This window comes from Theropithecus gelada, chromosome 13 (assembly GCF_003255815.1).
Source record: "Theropithecus gelada isolate Dixy chromosome 13, Tgel_1.0, whole genome shotgun sequence".
NCBI lineage: Eukaryota > Metazoa > Chordata > Mammalia > Primates > Cercopithecidae > Theropithecus > Theropithecus gelada.
The window spans coordinates 29438661-29459592 of NC_037681.1; the positions used below are offsets into that span (position 1 = coordinate 29438661).

At 42.0% G+C, this 20932-nt stretch overlaps 1 protein-coding gene across 5 annotated transcripts in view; it reads right to left on the reverse strand.

Moving 5' to 3' along the window:
• The window catches only part of MBOAT2 (membrane bound O-acyltransferase domain containing 2), a 147939-nt gene extending 128205 nt beyond the window's left edge, over positions 1-19734 (reverse strand). For 3 of the 5 annotated variants that reach the window (XR_003115296.1, XR_003115295.1, XM_025354337.1), the window contains exon 1: positions 19469-19734. Coding sequence is in view for 1 of the 5 variants with exons in the window: in XM_025354337.1 (XP_025210122.1) it covers positions 19469-19543 (75 nt within the window). In the remaining 4 variants the exon portion in view is untranslated. The remainder of the gene's footprint in view (positions 1-19468) is intronic. The other 2 variants (XM_025354339.1, XM_025354338.1) reach the window with 1 other exon arrangement.
• Between the last annotated feature and the right edge of the window lie 1198 nt (positions 19735-20932).

Below are 20932 nucleotides of genomic sequence, written 5' to 3' on the forward strand. Positions count from 1 at the left end.
GGAAATTAAGAACTATGAATGGAATGTTATTAAGCTTTTAAAAGGAAGGAAATTCTGGCTTTTATGAGGTCCCATAACATACCTCCTATGTGAAAATATAAGTGAACCTTGAAAACATATGCTACGTGAAATTAAACCAGTCACAAAAAGACAAACACTATAGGTTTCCACTTACACTAAGTATCTAGAACAGTCAACTTCATAAAAACAAAAGGCCAGGAGCTGGGACGTGGGGAAAACAGGGAGTTGCTTAATGAATATGCAACTTCAGTTCTGCAAGATGAAAAAGTTCTGGGGATCTACTGCTCAACACTGTGAATATACTTATCACTATTGAGCTGTGCATTTAAAGATGGTTAGGATGGTAAATTTCATGTTTATTTTACCACATACATATAAACATTTGTGGTTAACATTACGAAGAAGGCAAGGAAATGATTAACACAATATTCCAGAAGTCATTCCTCTCTGGGATGGGGTCTAGATAGGGCATGCAGGGAGCTGAAAAGGGTTTTCCTTAAGTTGCAGTGCAAGTTGCTTTCATCATCCTCTAAAAGCATACATTCTCTTGCAAATCTAATTTTTCAAATCAACTCCCCAGAAAAGGGAGGATGTACTAGTACAAAAACCTCTAAAACTAAATAAAGAACTAGGGGGGAGGGAAGGGAAGAGAAAAAAACCCATAAATTCTTCCAGTATTATTAACTTAAAATTATCTTTTCTGAATAATAATGAATCAATTTCTACAACAACTTAAAGTTGTAAGTGGTATTGGCCAAATTTTATTTAAGTTTACATAACTACCTTCTAAACAGGGAGCCAAATAATATCAATCCTTCAGCCTCCCTATCTTCATTACCAGAACAGGAGGAGTCAGACAGGAAAGCCAGTCGCCCCCACTGGTCTGAACGAGGGGAAGCAGAAAGAGGCGCTGAAGGCCAGCGTTCTCCTGGATAAAGAGAAAGAAAAGCTGGCGGCTACACAGAATGCAGCTTGTTCAGAGGCCTCCCACTCCTGACTAGTTTCCCTCTAAGAAAAAAAATGTAAGGCTCAAAATATATGCATATAGTTCCTTAGGGAAAAAAAAAAAAAACCTAAAATGTCTAGTTCCTTTTCTCAACGGCTTTAAGACATGCAAATCAAATTCTTAATCTTCCACTGCTCAACTGGATATATTAGCTGAGACTTAGGTCAGACACAGACAGGTCACACTGATGCTGATTGAAAATCATCTACATTTTACCCTTTTTTCACAATGCTTTCAGGGGAAAAAAAAGTTTGATTTAAATTTTTTTCATAATTCGAGTCGAATTACCACAAGCTCTTTATTCTATCAAACTAAATTTTTATTCTGAAAATACATGGAATTCTTTAAAGACAAAATGTGTGACCCCCAAATAGAATATTGAGACCTGATCTATACCTGAACTCCAGATTCACATCTTCAATGGTCTACATGTTTATACCTCAAAGTCTAACAAGCATCTGAAACTTAATACAGCCCAAAGGAAAACCTTTCACATCCACCCCTTCCCATGCTCCAAAAGCCACTTCTCTTCCAGTCCTCCCCATCCTCTCCCCTAGCTCCCCACAATTATCTGTCTGAGCTACTTAGGACAAAAACTTAGGAAGCGTCATCCTTGAGTCTTCTCTTTTTCTCATAACCACATTCAATCCACCAGTAAGTCATATCAGTTCTACCTTCAAGTATATCCCAAATGAGGCCACTCTTCACCACACCCACCATAACCACCATCACCGAGTGTAGACTACTGTGATCACAAGCCAACTCCCCTCCCTGATTCAACTCTTGCCCTCCACACAGTAATGAGAGCTTCTTCAGAGGTAAACCAGAGTAGCTAATTCCTCTATTCAAAGCATCCACAGTTTATCCCTATGCATAGGCTGCTCAGAATGGCTTCTTCCGAAGAGTGCAATATGGAAAGTGGGAGTAAAAAGAGAAACTTTACAGTGGAGAAATCTGACAGACACTGCCTCAGCCAGGTGATCAAATTAACATCAAGAGTGATCAGTCACACTGAAAGTACATAGCCTGGAATGATGTGATGAAAACAACACTTCATCTTTGTGGTCTTCCTCTCAAACACCAATAAGCACAGACTCAAGAGAAAAACATTCGATAAATCCCACTGGAGAGATTCTACAAAATCCATGACCAGTAATCCTCAAAGCTGACAAGGTCACCAAAAAAAAGTAAAGTCTGAGAAACTGCCACAGTCTGGAGGAAGCTACGGAGACACAATGACTAAATGTAATATGGGCCAGGCATGGTGGCTCACATATGTAATCCCAGCACTTTGGGAGGCTGAGGCAGGTCTTGCGAGACCAGCCTGGGCGACATAGTGAAATCCCCTCTCTACAAAAAATACAACGTTATTCGTGCCTCGTGACGCACGTAGTCTGCAGTCCCAGCTACTCAGGAGGCTGAGGTGGGAGGATCACTTAAGCCCAAGAGGTCAAGGTTGTGGTGAGCCATGATCACATGACTGTACTCTAGGCTGGGGGCGACAGGGTGAGATTCTGTCTTAAAAAAAAAAAAAAAAAAAAAAGGAAAAAGGTAATACAGTAACCTGCATAAGATCCAGGAACACAAAAGGACTCTATAGACTGAATGTCTGTTTCCCCCCAAAATTCATATGCTGAAGTCCTCACTCCCAATGTGATGCATTTGGAGATGGGGGCCTTTGGAAGTTAATTTGGATTAGATGAGGTTGTGAGGATAGGTAGGGCCCTGGCCTGACTGGATTAGTGCCATTATAAAAAGAGACACAGAGGGCTTGCTCTCTCTTTCACCAAGAACACATCTAGAAAAGACCAGGTGAGCACACCCCCCAGGGGTGGCCATCTGCAAGGCAGGAAGAGAGCCCTCACCAGAACCCAACCATGCTGGCATCTGGATCTCAGACTTCCAGCCTCTGGATCTGTGAGAAAATAAATTTCTGTTGTTTAATCCATGCAGTCTACGGTTTTTCTTATGAAAGCTAACTAATACAGACCTTAACCTTAAGTAAAAACCAAACAAATCTATCAAATAACGTATAGAGTTTAGTCAACAATAATGTATCAATATTGTTTCACCAGCTGTGACAAATGACCATCCTAATGAAACATGTTAACGAGAGGAAAAACTGGACATGGGGTATGTGGAAACTCTCTGTACTATCTTCACAACTTTCTGCAAATTTAAAACTATTCTAAAATTAAAAGTGTATTTTCAAAAATCTCATGGCTTCCTATCATATTTATATTATGACCAAAGTCCTCCCAGTCTTTTCCACTCATCATCGAACACTTACACCTTGCTCACTCTGGCCTACCATGTTCACCTTTACTAGGGTTACACAGGATATGAGTTACACAAGTGTACACATTTGTCAAAATTGGTCAAACTGCACAATTAACGTCTATGCATTTCACCATATTTAAGTTAGATTCAATTAAAATTTTTTAAATATATATGATTGCCAAATGAAAATGGTGATGACCTAAAAAGTACCCTTGAATTTGGCAGCTGAAAACACTCACATTTCTTTTGCTCTAGAATCTGGAATTTGGGCAAGGTTCAGCATGGATACCTCATTGTTTCTCTATTTGGCATAAGAGACTGGAATTATCTAAAGGCTTGCTCACTCACATGTCAGACAGTGGACGCTGGCTGTCATCTGGACTTCAGCTGGGCCTGTAGGTTCAAACACCTACACAAGGCATCTTTATATAACCTGGGATTCCTCACAACGTGGTGGCTGGGTTACAAAAATTTTATGTTCAGTATAAGCCCAATTTTGTTTCAACATACACACATACTCTAATATAAATATATTAACAAAAGTTGTCTCTGGACTAAAGGGTAATGGGTGATTTTTAAATTTTCTATTCATACTTTTTTTATTTGATAAGTTTCATATGATAAAGATGTATTACTTTCTAAATCAGATGAGAAATATACAAACTAAATTCAGTTCCCTACTAGGGTATGTAACACATTACTGAAAACACAAATGAAATTAGAAATGCAAAAATGTTAAATATATTTGCATGTTATAAGAGAAGAATTAGCTCTCAAACAGCAAAAACATTATGAAGTACCTCATTTCATCTCCCTTTTTAAGGTACAGATGAACTGAACTTTGGCTTTATCCGTGGTTATGCCCAAATCCCTGCTATTTTGCTTTGGTTTGGGTTTTGGCTTAATGTCTGCTTGCTGGTCACTTGTAGCATCCTTAAATTGGTGGAGGTCAGTGACCATCTGACAGCCTAAACTACCATCATTTCTGATCAGCAAAGTAACATCAAAAATACAAACAATGCATGTCATTCATATTTACTGTTACTATATGAACATCAACTTTCAAATACGTATAAACACTCTACAGTTACCTTGGAGTGTAAAGAATAAATGACTTTATATGATTTATATATTAGTATTGTATCAGTTTAAATATTTATTACAAAAATAAAATACTATAACTGAGACTAGGGAAACAAATAAGTTAATGTGAGTATTGAGAAAGCTTCATTATATGACAACTTTTAGAACATTAGATCCTTTGAGCCAAATTTTTAAACAAGTCATTAAGAGATTCGATTATTTCACAATATGTTATTTGCAAGCTTGTTTAGTGTGCCAACATTAAACAAAATAACCCTTAGGAGCTGTATTTGATTTTGAGTTATTTAGTTCCATTCAAGTAACGAAAAACAGCCTTTTTCATGAAAAAGCTCTATCTGTGAATTCTACACATCCTGTGAGAATGAATTAAAAGGAGAACAATTAGCTCTGACATCTCAATATGGCAAGGAGAAAAAAATCCTAAACTCATACATAATAATATCCATAATGAATCATACACAATAAAACACATAAAGTATATGAAGAAAAAAGGAAAGTGTTAAAGAAAACTGGAGCATCTAAAACATGTATTGTTCTCACTAATCAAACCTGAAATTAAGTCTTAAAATGTTTTAATAAGATAGTTCCTATTGTTTTGAATCTACGGAGGGAAACAAATGTTTGCAGAAATGATTAGATGACATTGTTGATCATTTTCAGGAGTTGAAGACAAAGAAATCTTTGAGATTTGAGTGGATGATATTCAGCTTTAACTCAACGTTAATTTTAACACTATCATTAAGACATTTGACCAAAAATGTGTTTGATGAGCCCCTATCTCAGTGCAATCTTAGGTAACACATTTCCAGCATGCCACCTGCGTCCTTCAGTTATGCTCCTTTCTCACTCCTGACACACCATCAGCCAGCTAACGTCAAATAAGTCTACTGCGTCTAAAGAAATGGTATTCTGGGCATGCCTCCTGGGTTCTATCATTGACTCAACAGGATAATTTATGAGAACATGCTTATTATAAATTAGTCATTTTTATTTTCAGTACATTTTAGTAAATAATGGAGGCAAAAAAAACAATAACAAAAACATACCTTCAAATAAGTACACCAACACTGCAAAACTCTAGAGAGGACAAAACTTAGAAGGTGAACTTTCAACATATGGGGCTGTATCATCCCAGGAGAGCTAGAAATGTTCAAAACTTAGAAGGTGAACTTTCAACATATGGGGCTGTATCATCCCAGGAGAGCTAGAAATGTTCAATCATGAGCCCATGGATTTCACAGAAGACTGAGGGTTACTGAGGCCTAATGTACAAATACGCAGTTGTTCATAAGCCAGTCATGTGAAAAAAGAATAGGAAGCGTCCAATTCTCTGAAAGGTAACCACGAAGAAATGGGCTTATTCAGACCACTTCTGGGTTACTCCAGAAAGTCTGCAAGCACATAAACGACAAACTCTCTAGCAACTACAACTATCCAGAAATGAAACTGGCTGCCCTAATGAAGGGAGCAAGCTCTGCACCAGCAGAAGTGTTCAAGTACAATCCAGATGACCATCACCTGATAAAATTTTATTTCACACAAGCAGTTTTTGCACAAAAACTTTTGTGCAATTTTATTGCACAAAAGGTACAATGGCAGCCATGGCTACCATTTGTAGAGTACTCATTACACACTACACTCCTGTGCACCCAGATAAACTCACACAGCTTGTAAGGGATGCTATGTTGCAGAACCAAAATTGGAACAGAGGTTGACTCCTGAATCCATGATCTTAGTCACTATAATCTAAATATATGAAACACGTTTGTTTTTTCATTTGCTATATCATCCAACCCTGCCAACTCGACCCTCTGCTCTCTGAAATTTGAGGCTTAGAAAAAAGCCTGGCAATCAATAAATACTCAATGAGCTAAGCTGTCCCTTCTTTACACTGCAGTTTCCTTAACTAGAAGTTGCACCTTTGCTACAGGATTCCAAGAAAATTTATACTTTCTCCTTCATTTCACAAGGGCTAAACTCCAATATCACATCAAATCTGGAGATAGAGACAAAATAGGGAAAGTAGTTTAATATTTTTATATTATTTTCTAGTGGTTCCTGCTTTCAATAAAATACAAAAAGGAAAGCAATCCAAGTCCAGCCTCTGGCACTATTTCAATCTTTTCTGTCTTTGCTGACATAGTACCAACATCCTTTTATCTTTAATATACTCTTTTAATATTAATTTTTAAGAATTTTTTAATCTACTGAAGCATTTCCTACCCAATGCAATATTCATTCAAAAATTATTTAACAGATCACTTTATAATCCTATAAAGTAAAACTCTGAGTCTATGCCAAAAACCTTCTTGGAATATTTCTCCATTAATTTATATTTCTTATACCTTAAAAAGAAACTTGAGTGCTTAGAAATGAATTCCCTCAATTCATATAAAAATTGCAACAATACTTAGAATTAATTTTGATTAGTGTATCAGAATTTCCATTCAAGTCTAATAGACAGCTGAGGCTCAATATTTGATGCCAAGTTTACCAAAATTTTCCTTTACTATGTGGCTTTAAAAGTATTTTCCAAGAACAAAAGGTGAAGACATAACTAGTCTCATTGTACAGGAAATATACAAGGGCTATAATTACAGCACCCAACATTATAAGCTTATACTAAGAACCCCTTAACTATCTCCAAAGATACTAAGTACTAGTTCAACAAACCTCTGCCTTGTCCTCTACCTTCATCTTCTTGGCTCTACTTGCAAACCAAAAATCTCCGTCACTGCTATTCTTGGGATATAGCTAATAAGAACAGCTGTGTCAGTCCTAGTATTAGAAAAGGCATGCTGACACTCACAGTGAAGCACACTGCAGATTAAACCTAAACTCCAAAGCTGGTAACTCCAGAGTTACCACAAAATAAAACATTTTGGCCAAAAATCAATACACATTCTAGAAAAACAAAAAACTGACAGGGACTTATCAAGACCTTTCCAAGTATTACTTTATTCCCCTCCAGCTAGACATTTATTTTAATGTCACATACCATAAAATAGCCTTGACAATGTAAACCAATTAATAATAGTAATACTGGATCTGCAAAAAGAATAAAATGCTAGTAGTGTGAAATTCCAACCTTCCACTGTAACGGGGTATTAACTTTCAAGATTATTTCCAAGATGTGATCTTCTCCAAATGAAAAGAACTAGTCAGATAAAATTTGAAACTCTTTCAGTCAATTTAAGGATGAAATTACTGAATGGTGAAATATAAGAACTGTATCTTCAACTACTGTTTGACATGGTTTCCAAGCATTCTGTAGTCCTCAGTGCCCTGCTCTGGTTATAATCCCATTTGTGAATGTTCCTTTTAAGTTGCAGAACACAAGTGTACTTCAGATGGACTGAACACCATAAACTGTAACAGAAACTGTTACCTAACTCCTGGTGGCCAATCAACTAAATCTAGCCTTAGATGTGTTATCAGGGCTCAAAAAGGAGAAAACTTAAAATTTTACCCAAAATTTTAAAAATCCTATTTTCACAAGAAATCGAAATTTCCATCTTCCCTTGACAAATCAGCTTTGGTCGCATCAAGCCAACATTCCTTTACGGTCACCATTAGCAAAAGTGAGTAGAGGCTTTCCCTTTAGACTGGGCATGGGCTTTCGGACGGTCATGCTGTCCACACCTCAGAAAACCCACGCATCTGCCTTTCCATTTATGTTCCTTCCCTGGTACCCTCCAGACATGTGAACTTGAAATTTACATTGGGATTAGCTATTTCACCTAACCTCACGATCCGGTCAGCTAAGCAATACCATACAATAAACAAAAACTCCCAGGGCTTGTTGATAAAATGTACTTCTGGTCTCAAGTCACTTTCTGTCTACAATTAATTTCTAGACCTTTATTGCAGGTCTTTACATCTATCTTGAAATTTAATATTGTTAAATTAGATATATCCAATTTTACTATTTATTGAGCACTCAGTAGATAAATAGTTTTGTAACTACTTGTTATGTAACAGGCAGCACTTCTCTCCATTCGTTCTTTTTGTTTGTTTTAATATAGAGATGAAGGGTCTTGCTACATTGCTTGGGCTGGTCTCAAACTCCTGGACTCAAGGGATCCTCCTGCTTTGGCCTCCCAAAGTGCTAGGATTACAGGCATGAGTCACCGTGCCCAGCCTCTACATTGAGTTTTAACAAGGAAAGCATCACTTAGATGTTTTTCATGTATATATTGTAGTTTCAGCTATAATTTAGTTTCAAAAAGAAGATTAAAGGAACCAGAATGTTTTGTCTGTATAAGCAGGGAGCTATCTATTTTACTTTAACATACACTATACATGTAACTGAACAACTTAAATATATCTAAAATTATATATTATGTGTCACTCTCACCTTCCACTAACACACCTAAATCTGGCACAGAAAATCTCCAAAACCTAAAAAAGTTTCTAAGAGATAATGGATTAAAATGGGATGTTACATCTTTGTCCAATGCCTAGACAGAAGCAAGGCATGCTAGTCAGAGCCTGGGACTTCCTAGAAGAATGTGGTCCACAGGGTTGGCAGCTGGCTGGTCGCCTGGCTCAGCAGAGCTTTCCCCACTCCACAGGGACACGAGTTTACCTGTTCCTTTGAGCTGCTCTGGGAGGATCTGTCGATGACTCATTCGCTGCTGCCCAAAAGCCAGGCTTCCCTGGACTGGATGGATGGTTGGAGGACATGGAGGGTGGGTGAGATATCCCAAAGGAGTCTTTCTAGAGGGCCCTACTAAAGGGACACTAAAAGTGGCAGTCCTTTGTTCTCCATCGATAAAGACAATTGTGCAACTGCAGGCTTCTTTTATCCGAATCTCTTGATTAAAATGCTCATAAAGCTTCTTTTTCCAACCATACCTGACATTGTAATCATCCAGCTGAAAATACTGGTACCTCTCAGAGTTATATTCAATTGTTTTTGAATAATCCAGCCAAAATCCCCCAAAATTCTTCAATGCTTTGCATGTTCCCAGCCTCCTTTTAAGTAACCCATTTGAAAAAGGTTTGTATCCCTCACTTCTTACCTAAGAGAGACCTGCTGCTCAGTCCTTCAGTGAGCTTAACCACCAAAGGCATCAGAATGCTCAAGACTTCACAGCGGTAAGAGGCACAGTCCAGCTGCAAGAGAAAGCAGCTGCAGAATGACCAGAAGTTGATTTGGGGAGCTCAGTCTGTGTAGAAGCTTGTCGGCCAGTGAAGTGAGTGTCCACAGATTCCCCAGCCCCTAACCTGCCTTCTACCTAGCCCAGGAGGCGTGAGTGCCAGTGAAAGACAGGAAAAGTGCACAGTTACCAGGAAAAGTCCCCTGGGAACACCTAGCACGACCCCACCAGACCGCACCTCTCAGAACCTGGCCTTCCTAACTTCCTCGACAGGACCCGGCCCTCTCTACCAGGCTAGGTGCTCCAAGGAGCTGTGGTGTTGTAAGTCTGAAAATCACTGCATTCAACTGCAGTACTTCCGCTGTACCCTGTGTCTTGTTCACCACCTGGCATATATAAGACATTCCACTTCCTGTAAAATGGATGACAGAGAACACTCTGCTAGGCTCTGAAAAATGTGAAGACTTAAACAGCATGGTGACCTCCTCAGCCCCCGGAAAAGCACTTAAAGTCAGTAACACCCAAAGCACCAGGTTCTGACTCTGTGTGCATCATCTCCTCAGTGCTAACCGCAACTCCGTGGGGAGGGACCCACTATGTGCCCTATTTGATAGATGAGGAAACTGAAGCGAATAAAAGATCAGCACCTTGCCAAGAGCACCCAGCTAATAAGTGACACTCAGAAGCTGAGCCAGTCTATGTTTCATCACACCAGCCCTGCAGACTCCAAACATGCTCCATGCCAAGAATGGTCCTAGGCAGACGGGACACAAAGATGAGTAAGTGGAGGTCCTTATTCTTAAGAAATTTAGTTTGGGAGGGAGACTTGTAAAGCAAGCAAAAAAAATTCAATGCTCCAGGTGTTATCAGAGTAGAATACAGTGAAAGTGGGGCATGAGGGGACTGTTCAGAGGACCCTAATCAACAGGGCGGCCCAGTCACCTGGAAACATCAGGCACTCTCTCGCAGCACTGCCTCCTGGAGTTGGAGGGCTACTCACACATGACAAGGAGCCAGTGGAGAGGGGTGAGGACCCCGCATGGGATCTTGCCATTAACTCTTTCCTAAGAAAGACAGAAAGACTGGATGACACTGGGCTTCTGCTGTACAGAAATGGGACACGCTGGTTAGTCCAGAGCACAGGCGAGAGGCGGATCAGGACTACCAGGGGCCTCTCTTCTCTCAGTCCTTCTCCAGAACACTGGCCTCATGACATAAATGCTGCATGGGATGTGAGACAGCTGTCTGAAGGGGTCCCAAATCATGGGTCCACCCGGGATGCCTGCAGCCTGAGGCTGAAGTATTATAAATACTTATGGCATGTAGGTGTAGTATGCATGAACATATGATGCACACAAGATACCGAAAAAGGGAGGAAAGGATGGGCAAATCTCAAAACGCTTCATTAAGGAGGCACAGGCTTTAGCTGACTATTGAAAACCATGGATCTGCCAAGCCAGAAAGTGTAGCAGGGATTTCAAGAGGAAACAGCTTAATCAAAGGCAAGGAGTTAAAAGAAAATGTATCGAGGAGCATTTTAAGTAATTGAGTATGCAAGTACTTGAAGCAGCAGAAAGCCAGGATTTAAATTCCAGCTCGCCACTTCTGCATGCATTGCTCTAAGCAATTTACTTGGCATGTGTGGAAAGAGTGTGAGAGTTTGCCAGGGGTCGGGGGTTGAATAAGCCATTCTTCGGAAGGTCTAAGCCTACCCCATCAGACAGAGGCTCTCAAAGGTAAACTCACAGTAAGAAAAGAACTGCCACATAGTCCAGCAATTTCACTACTGGCTGCAGTGAGCTGAGATTGAGCCACTGCACTCCAGCCTATCTCAATTAATCAATCAATAAAATTTTTAAAGGAGGGAAAAAAGAACCACATGGAGCAGGCTCTCTCATAGAGCAGGCCAAAAGGGACACTTGGCCCAGGCCTCCCCTTCGGGGAGGACCCCAAATGTAGACTTTCAACATTTCTGCACATGAGATTATACATACAGTCACCAGAGACGCAATGACAGGATTGAAGGGAGATGTGTACATCATCCAACTCCAGTCTTGTCTTGTTTCAGGGCCAAACTGCCTACAGTAGAGTCCACTATGAATTTTATTTTTCCCTTGTGACTATATTGTCAATAGCATAATTATACTGCCTTATATTTTGGCGAGTACATGTTAATGTGTTAAATATAAACATTTTTAAAAAATACATTCCATTTTAATAAACTTTTAATAACACGAAGAGCCTAAAAACTTTGGTCCAAGTCTCTTATCTGTGATGGTGGCGGGAGGTGGGGGGAAGGAACCCTGTCAAAAAGGCAGACTCCCTGGCCCTCACTGGGTGTAGCCTGAGTACAGCCTGGGAATGTACACTTTTAGTAACAACCCCCAGTGATTTTTGACACAAGTGGTCTCAGAGCCACACTTTAAAAAAGCACTACAATGGCTCAGCAACATGGAAGCTGTGAAGAGTTTAAGCAAGGAAGTAACTGATGAGTGCTGCGTGTCTCAACATTTGCCACTGGATTCAGCTCCGAGTATCAGAGACAGAAGCCTGATTATAACGGTTTTAAGAGTGAACTGGAATTAGGAAATCAACTATTCTTTCAAAATGTATGACTAAGAACAAAGAGACAAAATAAGAATGCGCATAAAGCAGTCTGACAACGGGTTTTTTATTTGTATTCATCGGGTAGAGAAATAAGTAATACTGAAGTAACCCTAACGTTCTGGATTGTATTTAAATGCCCCTTCAGATCCACTCTCCTCTCTATTCTGTGCCCCCAAAGCACCAACTTGTCCTCTGAAGTAGACTCCAGCAGGAGACGAGAGGATGGGAGAAGCGAAAGGCAGGGGCATGCTCTCCCGGCCGCAGCCCTCACTCAGCTTCGCTGGAGGCTGACTGAGTCCTTCAACTGGAGGCCATTGCTCTTCCTCCCCTGCTGCGAAGAAGCCCCTGCTCCACAGCCACTATCTTGGGGTTCTGCTCCTTCCTTCCCCCTTGACCCTCCACATCTAGTACAGCTGGCTTGGGAACTTCGCTATTCCTTGCTATTTCCCAAGACCTGCCCACATCTTTGTAAATAGCTCTTTAAGTTACCTGGTTGCCTTAGTTACCTACTTCAATCTGTCTCTCTTACCAGAACCCTGAATGATACGTACAACATTAAGCAGAATGCAAATGCCAGAACAACGCCAAATCCAAAATACTCTCGTGGCTCAAATAAGGAAGCGGTCACATCAGATGGGATTCAGAAAAAGATTCGTATGGAGGGTGCAGTGGATACAGGAAGGATGGTTAGGATTGGGAAGCCATGGTAGAAGGGGCACGTCACCAGTGCCTGTTCCTATCTCCTGAATCCTGAGCCTACCTTTCCACCCATCAGCTGCCCCACTTGCCACACACCACATACTGACAAAAGCCTGCTTCAATCACTCATAGCACACATAAAAATCATTAAAAGACCACTCTGCTGAGGGTAATATTTATGGCTGGTTTTATTTTAAAGGAATCTTACCAAGTGCTATCATTGTAGAGTCCCACCTGTTAAACCAACTGGAGCCAAAAGCTGAGTGTGAGTTGTTTTATTTCCCTAGAAAGTTGGCCCTGATGGACCCAATAAACAGAGATAAGGGCTATTTGCACCTACAGAGGCAGTAACAACATAGGAAGCATTTTTAAAGCAGGGAGACAAAGAGCTCTTGAGCAGTGAGGAAGCAGAAAAACCACTTTTGACTCCAAATTCAAAACTAGATTTTAATCCTAGTTTAATCACTGTGTGGGCATATGACCCAACCCAAGCCTTGTATTTCCCTTCCTAAAAAGGAAGTCCTAAAGATTAAAAATGAAATACATATGAACAGATGTTAACTTCTCAAAATAAAAACAAATTCCAGAAATTTGATAATTTGTAAAGAGGAAGAAACTGTGCATCGAATATCTACTAGAGGCCTGCCATTTTACAAAGATTACGGTTTCAATCTTCATGATAACCTACAAGTAGGTACTACTACTTATTATTATCCTTATTCTACAGATAAGGAAATCAGGGCTTAAAGAAAAACATAGTGTTTTACCAAAGAGCACAAGGTTGGCAGAGTCTGGCTGCCAACCTAATCATGCCATTTCCACTACACCACTGCCCTACTACTTCCTCTTAATGAAGGACAATGAAATACAGGGAAACCTATATTAGCTGCAGTTGTTGTCAGGGCTTGTGGTATTTTGCTTAGCTGCTCTGAATTAAACAGAGGGGCAGTTTCAACTCTCTTTACTATTGAAAACATCTTCAAAATTTAGTAGTTCACTTTCCTCCTCTAAATTTTTATTTATTTTCTCTCCAACTTGGTCCAAAAAGAATTTGGGCAGCTTCATCAGTTAATAAGACAAACAGAGAATCATGGAATTTTAAAACTAAGACCAACACACACAGAGGAGAAAACTCATTCATGTATAGTAACATATCTAAAACTGTTAACTGTGACAGGGGCTAAAATATAGATTCGAGATTCTCAGTCCCATATGCCTTCCTGATGAAAAGGAATCGTCCACAGCAGACTGTCGGGATTTTCACGCTCTCGTGATGAAGACTAACGCTCATTATGAGTGTAAAAGTAGACAGGAGAGAGATATGAGTTAAATATTTATGTTCTAAACCTAGAGCATTCAAATGGCAAGTTGAAAATAAATCTTTGATCTGCTTGTTTTGTTGCCATTCATTCACCTTCTCTTCCTAAAAGTCACACTCTTAAGAAGGCTCAATACTGAGAACTTCACCTATTAAATGGAATTCATCATAGTATAGACCTGCACAAAGATTAAAGAAGTGAATGTTTTAAACTACTCTTTTCCCTAAAATCAACTTCACTTCACTGGTTATGTATACAGTGCGGCAGGGGGGAATATACAGAAAAGATCAGTCAACGAACTGTCCAAAAAGGAAACAAAGATCTCGTAAGCCCACAATGCTTTCTCTCCCTTACACACATCATTATTTTCCCTGTGTCAACCACAACCCCTAGCCCTTCAGTGTTGACTTCAGGCACCTTCAGTTGCTCTCCACCTTTCCCTCCAAAAATATGATCTAAAATAATGATCTACCAAAAATATTTGCCATATATTATTAAGACTATAAACTAAAATTGACCTTTTTTATTCAAATAGTAAATACCATACATGCATGCACACACACCCGTGAAGCTAAATACTTCAGGCCTTGAACTTTATCTGACTTCACAAGGTGCTGTGAGGATTTGATTAAATAATATAATCTGTGTGAAACAGCTTTGAAAACTGTATTAAGTGTTAGACATTATAATTATTATCTGACTTTGCAGGATTAGTAACATATAACCGTTCCTCCTTCCCCTTCCCCCTCCAAACCTTTCAAAAGATCCTGAGTCTCCATCTTGCCCCTCTCCCTGCCCAGAATTCAGCACATTATCTCTAAAACAATGACCCCTGTCCCTAAACACAGCTGCTCAATGACTTTATACAGGCCAGTTTCATCCCTAACTGGCCTTCTGCCAAGTATGCCATCCTGGATATCACATCACTAGAGAAATTTACTCTAGTTTCATAGCAGTAATTACAGCATCATGAGAAATAAGGACAGAAAATGGTTAAAAAGGCAAGAAAGAGGTGGGAGGGAGGGAGGAAGAGGGAAAAGGCTAGATAGCAACCTCAGTCTGGTAACCGGGAGTTAGGCAAATCAAATGTAATAGAGTATAGGGTATGTTAAGATTGAAAAATAAAAACTCTAAAAAATAGGTTGATCTGGGACATTTAATTATTTTCTTGTTTCATTTTGGTACTCACTTTCGAGTCTTAAAAATCCAGCACATCAGCAACTATTAATAATAAAGAACACAGATACCTTCAGTGATTCCTGATGTCGTCTAAATAGCACATTTGGGCCTTTTCTTGGCACAGCTCTTTCTCAGTACAATTCCCTCTTCAAAACCCACTCTCCATACATTCCTTTAATCATAACCACCTACCAAACATTACCCTAGAAATAAAGTCATCTGGAAAACAAGGCCTAGAAAGGCAAACATCAGATGCTGGATACTTCCTATCTTAAAGCATCAGGTAACCTCACTTAATAGATTCTATATTTTTATTAAAATTTAAGGCCTACTGAACAAATACTATGGCTACCTAAATTCCAATACCTCTGGAATTCTCAGTAAAGATGAAACAGCCCAGGAGTCTACGGCAAAGTAGTCTTTTGCTTCTTTTCCTTCCCTGGCCTCAGCCTAACCACAAAACACTTCCTCCTTTCTGCTACCTTGCCCTGCAAGGTGCATTCTTACATTCCATGCAGAGCCATAATTTCTATCATCTCATAAATTCCACACTTACCTAGTAAAAAGTCAATTGTTTTTCTTACACTAAAATCCTTTTCTTCCTCAGACATCAAACAACTGCTTTTATAATTTCCTAATTTTTCAAAACATTGTTAATTAGCACATACCAAATTAACATACTAACAAGTTATATTTTTACACTCTTCATTTCCTGATTTGTCTTTTTCCTGTTGAATCACACTATCCGATTATAACAAATTCATAAGCCTTCTCTCAACTTGGAATGAATTATTTACATTATAAAAATTTTCTATTTTGCTCAATTTAAAAATAATAGATAAATGACTTCAGTCATCCAATTTTACAAAATTGAGATTTAGTTATTCCAACGGCTTCATCAACAAGAAAGTCAACTCTTAAGTGCTTCAAAGAAACAATTTATTATCACTACAAAAAGTTAATCCAGTATTTTAAAGCCTTGCTCAAAGAGAAAACAACCCAAAGTACAGTCACGTGTCACTAAATGATAGGGCTATATTCTGAAAAATCATTAGGCAATTTTGTTGCTGTGTGGACACCATAGTGTACTTACACAAACCTAGATGGCATAGCCTGCTACACACCTAGACCAGATGGTACAGCTATTGCTCCTGGGCTACAAATCTATACAGCAGCATACTGTACTGAATACCATAGTAAGTAACACAATAGTAGGTATGTATGTATCTAAACATAGAAAAGGTACAGTAAAAATACAGCATAAAAGATTTAAAATGGTACAGCTGCATGGGGCACTCACCATGAAGGACTAGAAGTCACTCTGGGTGAGTGAGTAGTGTGTGAATGCGAAGGTCCAGGACTTTACCGTACGCCACTGTAGACTTCATAAATACTCTACATTTAGGCTACACTGAATTTATAAAATACATTTTCCTTTCTTCAATAATAAATTAACCTTGGCTTACTGTAACTTTTTTACTTTATTAACTTTTTAATTCTTTTATAATAGCATAAAACACACTGCACAGTTGCACAAAAATATTCTTTTTGTATATTGTTATTCTATCAGCTTTTTTCTACTAATTTTTTTTTTATTTAAAAAACAATTAAAAACTAAGACACAAACACACACACTAGCCTAGGCCCACACAGGGTCAGGATCATTAACATCACTGTCTTCCACCTCCACAGCCTGTCCCACTGGAAGGTCTTCAGGGGCAATAACACGCATGGAGCTGCCATGTCCTATAATAACAATGCCTTCTGGAATATTTCCTGAAGGCCCTGCCTCGGGCTGTTCCACAGTTAACTTTTTTTTTTTTTTAAATAAATAGGAGTATACTCTAAAACAACAATAAAAAGTATAGTAAATACATAAAGCAGTGATGCACTTAGCATTATCAAATATTATGTACTGTACCTAACTGTGTAGTTTTATACACAATGTGCTAGATTTCTATAGGACTGGCAGCACAGTAGGTTTGTTTACACTGGCATCATCCCAAACACCTAAGTAATGCGTGGTGCTATGACATGACAATGACTACAGCTTTACTAGGCAACAGGAATTGTTCGGCTCCATCATAATCTTATAGGACCACCATCAGACATACGGTCTGATGACCAAAATGTCACTATGCAGTGCACGACTGTGCTACACAAAGTCAGGGTTACACATGGCTGTACAAATTTAGAGTAGTCCCAAGATACCAACTTAAGACCTTTAGCTAATAAAGAAGGATGTCAAAAATTTTAAGTCCTGTCACTTTCCCTTGATTCTCCTGCTTATTTCAGTACTGAAAAGAACTTTCTCTGGATGCTTAAATGAGTTCATTAATATAAAATCACTCTAAAAAGTTATAAGCATTATATAAATGAATAGGTATTATTAGCATATTTAAGAAAATATTTCAGCATAGCAGGGACAGGCAGGGCTACAGCAGACATGGAGTGAAAGGGAAAGAAAGGGGGGAGAGAAAAAGAGAACGTGAATATGTGCCCATCTCTCTGAAAGAAATGTAAGTGTATAAACCTATCTCCCTTGCTCCTCATCAGCAAGGAACTTTTCAACAGACACCCACCCTGCATTTGCTGATACACTGGAAGCAGCCTATTTCAGGCAGGAGTGTGATACGCTAAAAGGTCATACACTGCACACCAGTGCGGAAACGTCAGCAAGAATCCTCAGCAGGGCCGAGAGGATGAAAAACCCTAAATTCTGGTCAATTTATTAATAAAGAGAGAAGAATATTTTCTTCAAATACACGATCAATTTCACTACCATACTTCATTAGCAAGACACACATTAGAACTGTTGTTCAAGACAGGTGGGGGATAGGTACCTTACTATTAATCAGAAGTTATGGCTGCGATGTGGAATTTCAACAGAAGCCACAATTGTTTAACACTCCTTCGACATACTTAAGGCGACTTTATTTAAAACAGTAAAGCACAAAGCAGCTAGTATCCTAATGTCAGGTTTCCAGCTTGCTGCTATGGAAAGCCGTCTGGACAAGAAGGAATCCCATATCGAAATGAAATCCCTGAAGACTAAATGACAGCAGCACCTTCAAGTTCAAGACAGTGAACCTGTATCCCGTGTGAAGTGCAAACACTTCCAGGTTATGTACACTTGAAATAATTGTAGGCAAAATTTCCAAAGTTAACTACCTTTAGACTGCGGCTAGAGCAATCACCTAACTATACCCCCCGCCCGTCCCCCAGCCCCATTAACAACTTCCCTAAATCTCACTCTCACAACAAAATACTTCCAAACTTTCTTTTCTCAGTGAAAATGGCGCTGTTTTTCCCATCACAATGCTGTTTATTTCTCAGTAATCCTTAGGCCCTTTAAACCATCAAACTCGATTGGCCTCATTTAAATGCCACCCTTCCCTAGACACTGTCAAGAGCTTTTTTGAGGGTTGAGCAAGGAGGTAAGGTGGTTGTATCAATCTACAGGGTTGCCACTTTCTCAGCTAGAATCCTGGGATGAACTCCCTCTGACTTTTCTTCATAACCTGTCTGCCTTCCCCCAAACTGTTGCCTCTGTCTCTCTTAAGCCACAATCCAACGCAAACTGTCCCCAAAGTGCAGTAGCGCTTAAGCCTCTCCGGGCCCCTCGCACCCATCGACGCCGTCTATAAGGCACCCAGCACACCCAGACCCACGCATCAGCCTCTCCAGGGGTCGCTCAGAGGCGCGCGCGGGGCAGGCAGCACCACGCCGGGCTCACCAAAGCCCAGCCTTCCGCACCCTTTCTACACCCCAGTCCATGCACACCGGGGGCTGCTCCGGGACCCGACCACCGAATCCGAGCGCCGCTGCCGCGGAGGGCAGGGACGGCATGCACACCCGCATGCCCATACGACCACCTTCCCCGGGGGCTGTCGCTGGCAACAATGCCCGGCCCACCCCCGCCAGGCCCGGGGCTGGGGGGCTGGGGGACTGGGGGCAAACCGACGAGGGAGGGGGCTCTGGGACAATAACCGGCTTGTTGCCCCCTCCCTTCCAGGGAGCGGCGGGCAGGGGGGCAACGGGCGCCCGGCCCCAGCCCCCACCCTCCTCCCGGGCCCCCGGTCGGGTGGCACCGCGGCAGGGAGGAGGGGCGGCGAGGGCGCGACGCCCGGCGCCAGGGCGCCTCGGGGTACCTGGTCGATGGGCAGCTGCACGGCGTTGCTCAGGGGCTGCAGTAGGGTGGAGCCCGTGGTGCTGGTGGTGGCCATGGCCGGGCCTCGGCGCTCCGGCCGCCCGCGCCGCTCGCCCGCTCGCGCTGTGCCGGGCGACGACGAGGATGGGGATGCAGCGGCGCGCCCGCCCCTGGGCCGCCCGCGGTCTGAGCGCTGAGCGGGGAGGGCCGGGGAGGGGCCGGGGGCGGCGCCCGGCTCGCACCTCCCCCTCCGCCGCCACCGCCTCCCGCGCCTGTCGCCCCCGAACGCCCTGCACAGGCGCGGCCCCTCCTGCCGTAGCCCCAGTCGTCCCCGCCCCGGCGTCCCCGCCGCATCCCCCGCCCCCGACTTCCAGCAGCTTCCAGCGGCCCCCTCCCCACCTCGCGCGCTCTCGCTCCAGACAGCTGCGCGACCCAATCGCGGCGCGGCGCCCTGACGCCCGCAGCCAATCAGAGAGCGCCGGCCGCGCCACGCCCCTCCTCTGTGCCGAGGACCCGGGCGAGGGCGCTGAGGCGCGGCCGGGGCTGCCGACGGAGGGCGGCTGGCGAGCGTCGTGGGGCGCGCTCCTCGGGTGGGAGCATGTAAGAGCGTCTTTGCCCTCACTTCTCGGTTTCTCCTCCCTGGAATGTCGCGGCCCCCCACCCCTCTCTAGGAGAGACGGCAGACAACAAAGGGGCCCGGGGTGGCGGCCAAAGGGGCGATGTGAGGGACGCCGCCGAGTCGGCGCCGGGGGAAGTTGGGGACCAAGGTGGGGGCTGGGAGGACGACAAACCAGAACAGCGACCTGGCTGAGAAGCCCCTTTGTCTGTGAGACTGCCGGGTGAAAGCCCAAAGCTGAGAGCGGCCCCGGGGTCTGACGCTTTCGTCACCCTCCAGCCGCACCCGGGCCTTTGGGTGGTGAGAGCCGGGCCTGGGTTCGACGCCCGCGGGCGCAGGGAGACCGGCTCCGCTTTGCTGTGTGAAAGTTTAGTTCTTTGGTAGCCAGCCACCCTCGTTGAAGGCCTCATCTTCTTCCCGAGAAAGACAGTTTCTAAGCATCCCTTCACCCCCTGAGCGCAGTCACCCCCAGACTGTTGAAGTCCGCCAGGTTTACATGCCCTGGCGGGTCTCGTGTATATAGGATCCATTTGCCCCAAACTTCGTAAAAGTAAGCCATTTGAGCTCCTTTGAAATGCAAACGTCAACTTCTGTTCAGAAGACTTTAAAAGAGGAGGAATGCCACAGCAGTTATGAGGACAAATCAAGACTCAAGGATTTGGCAGTTTAACTTTGGTAGAAATAACTAATGTTTAATGAGAGTTTAACCACAGCTTTAATACTTATGGTAGAATAGCTCATTTAATCCTCACAATAACCGTGTGAAATAGATACTATTATACGCCCTCCTTAAAGGAAATTGAGTCACAGAAAAGTTACGTAACTTGCCCAGGGGCACACAGCTGATCA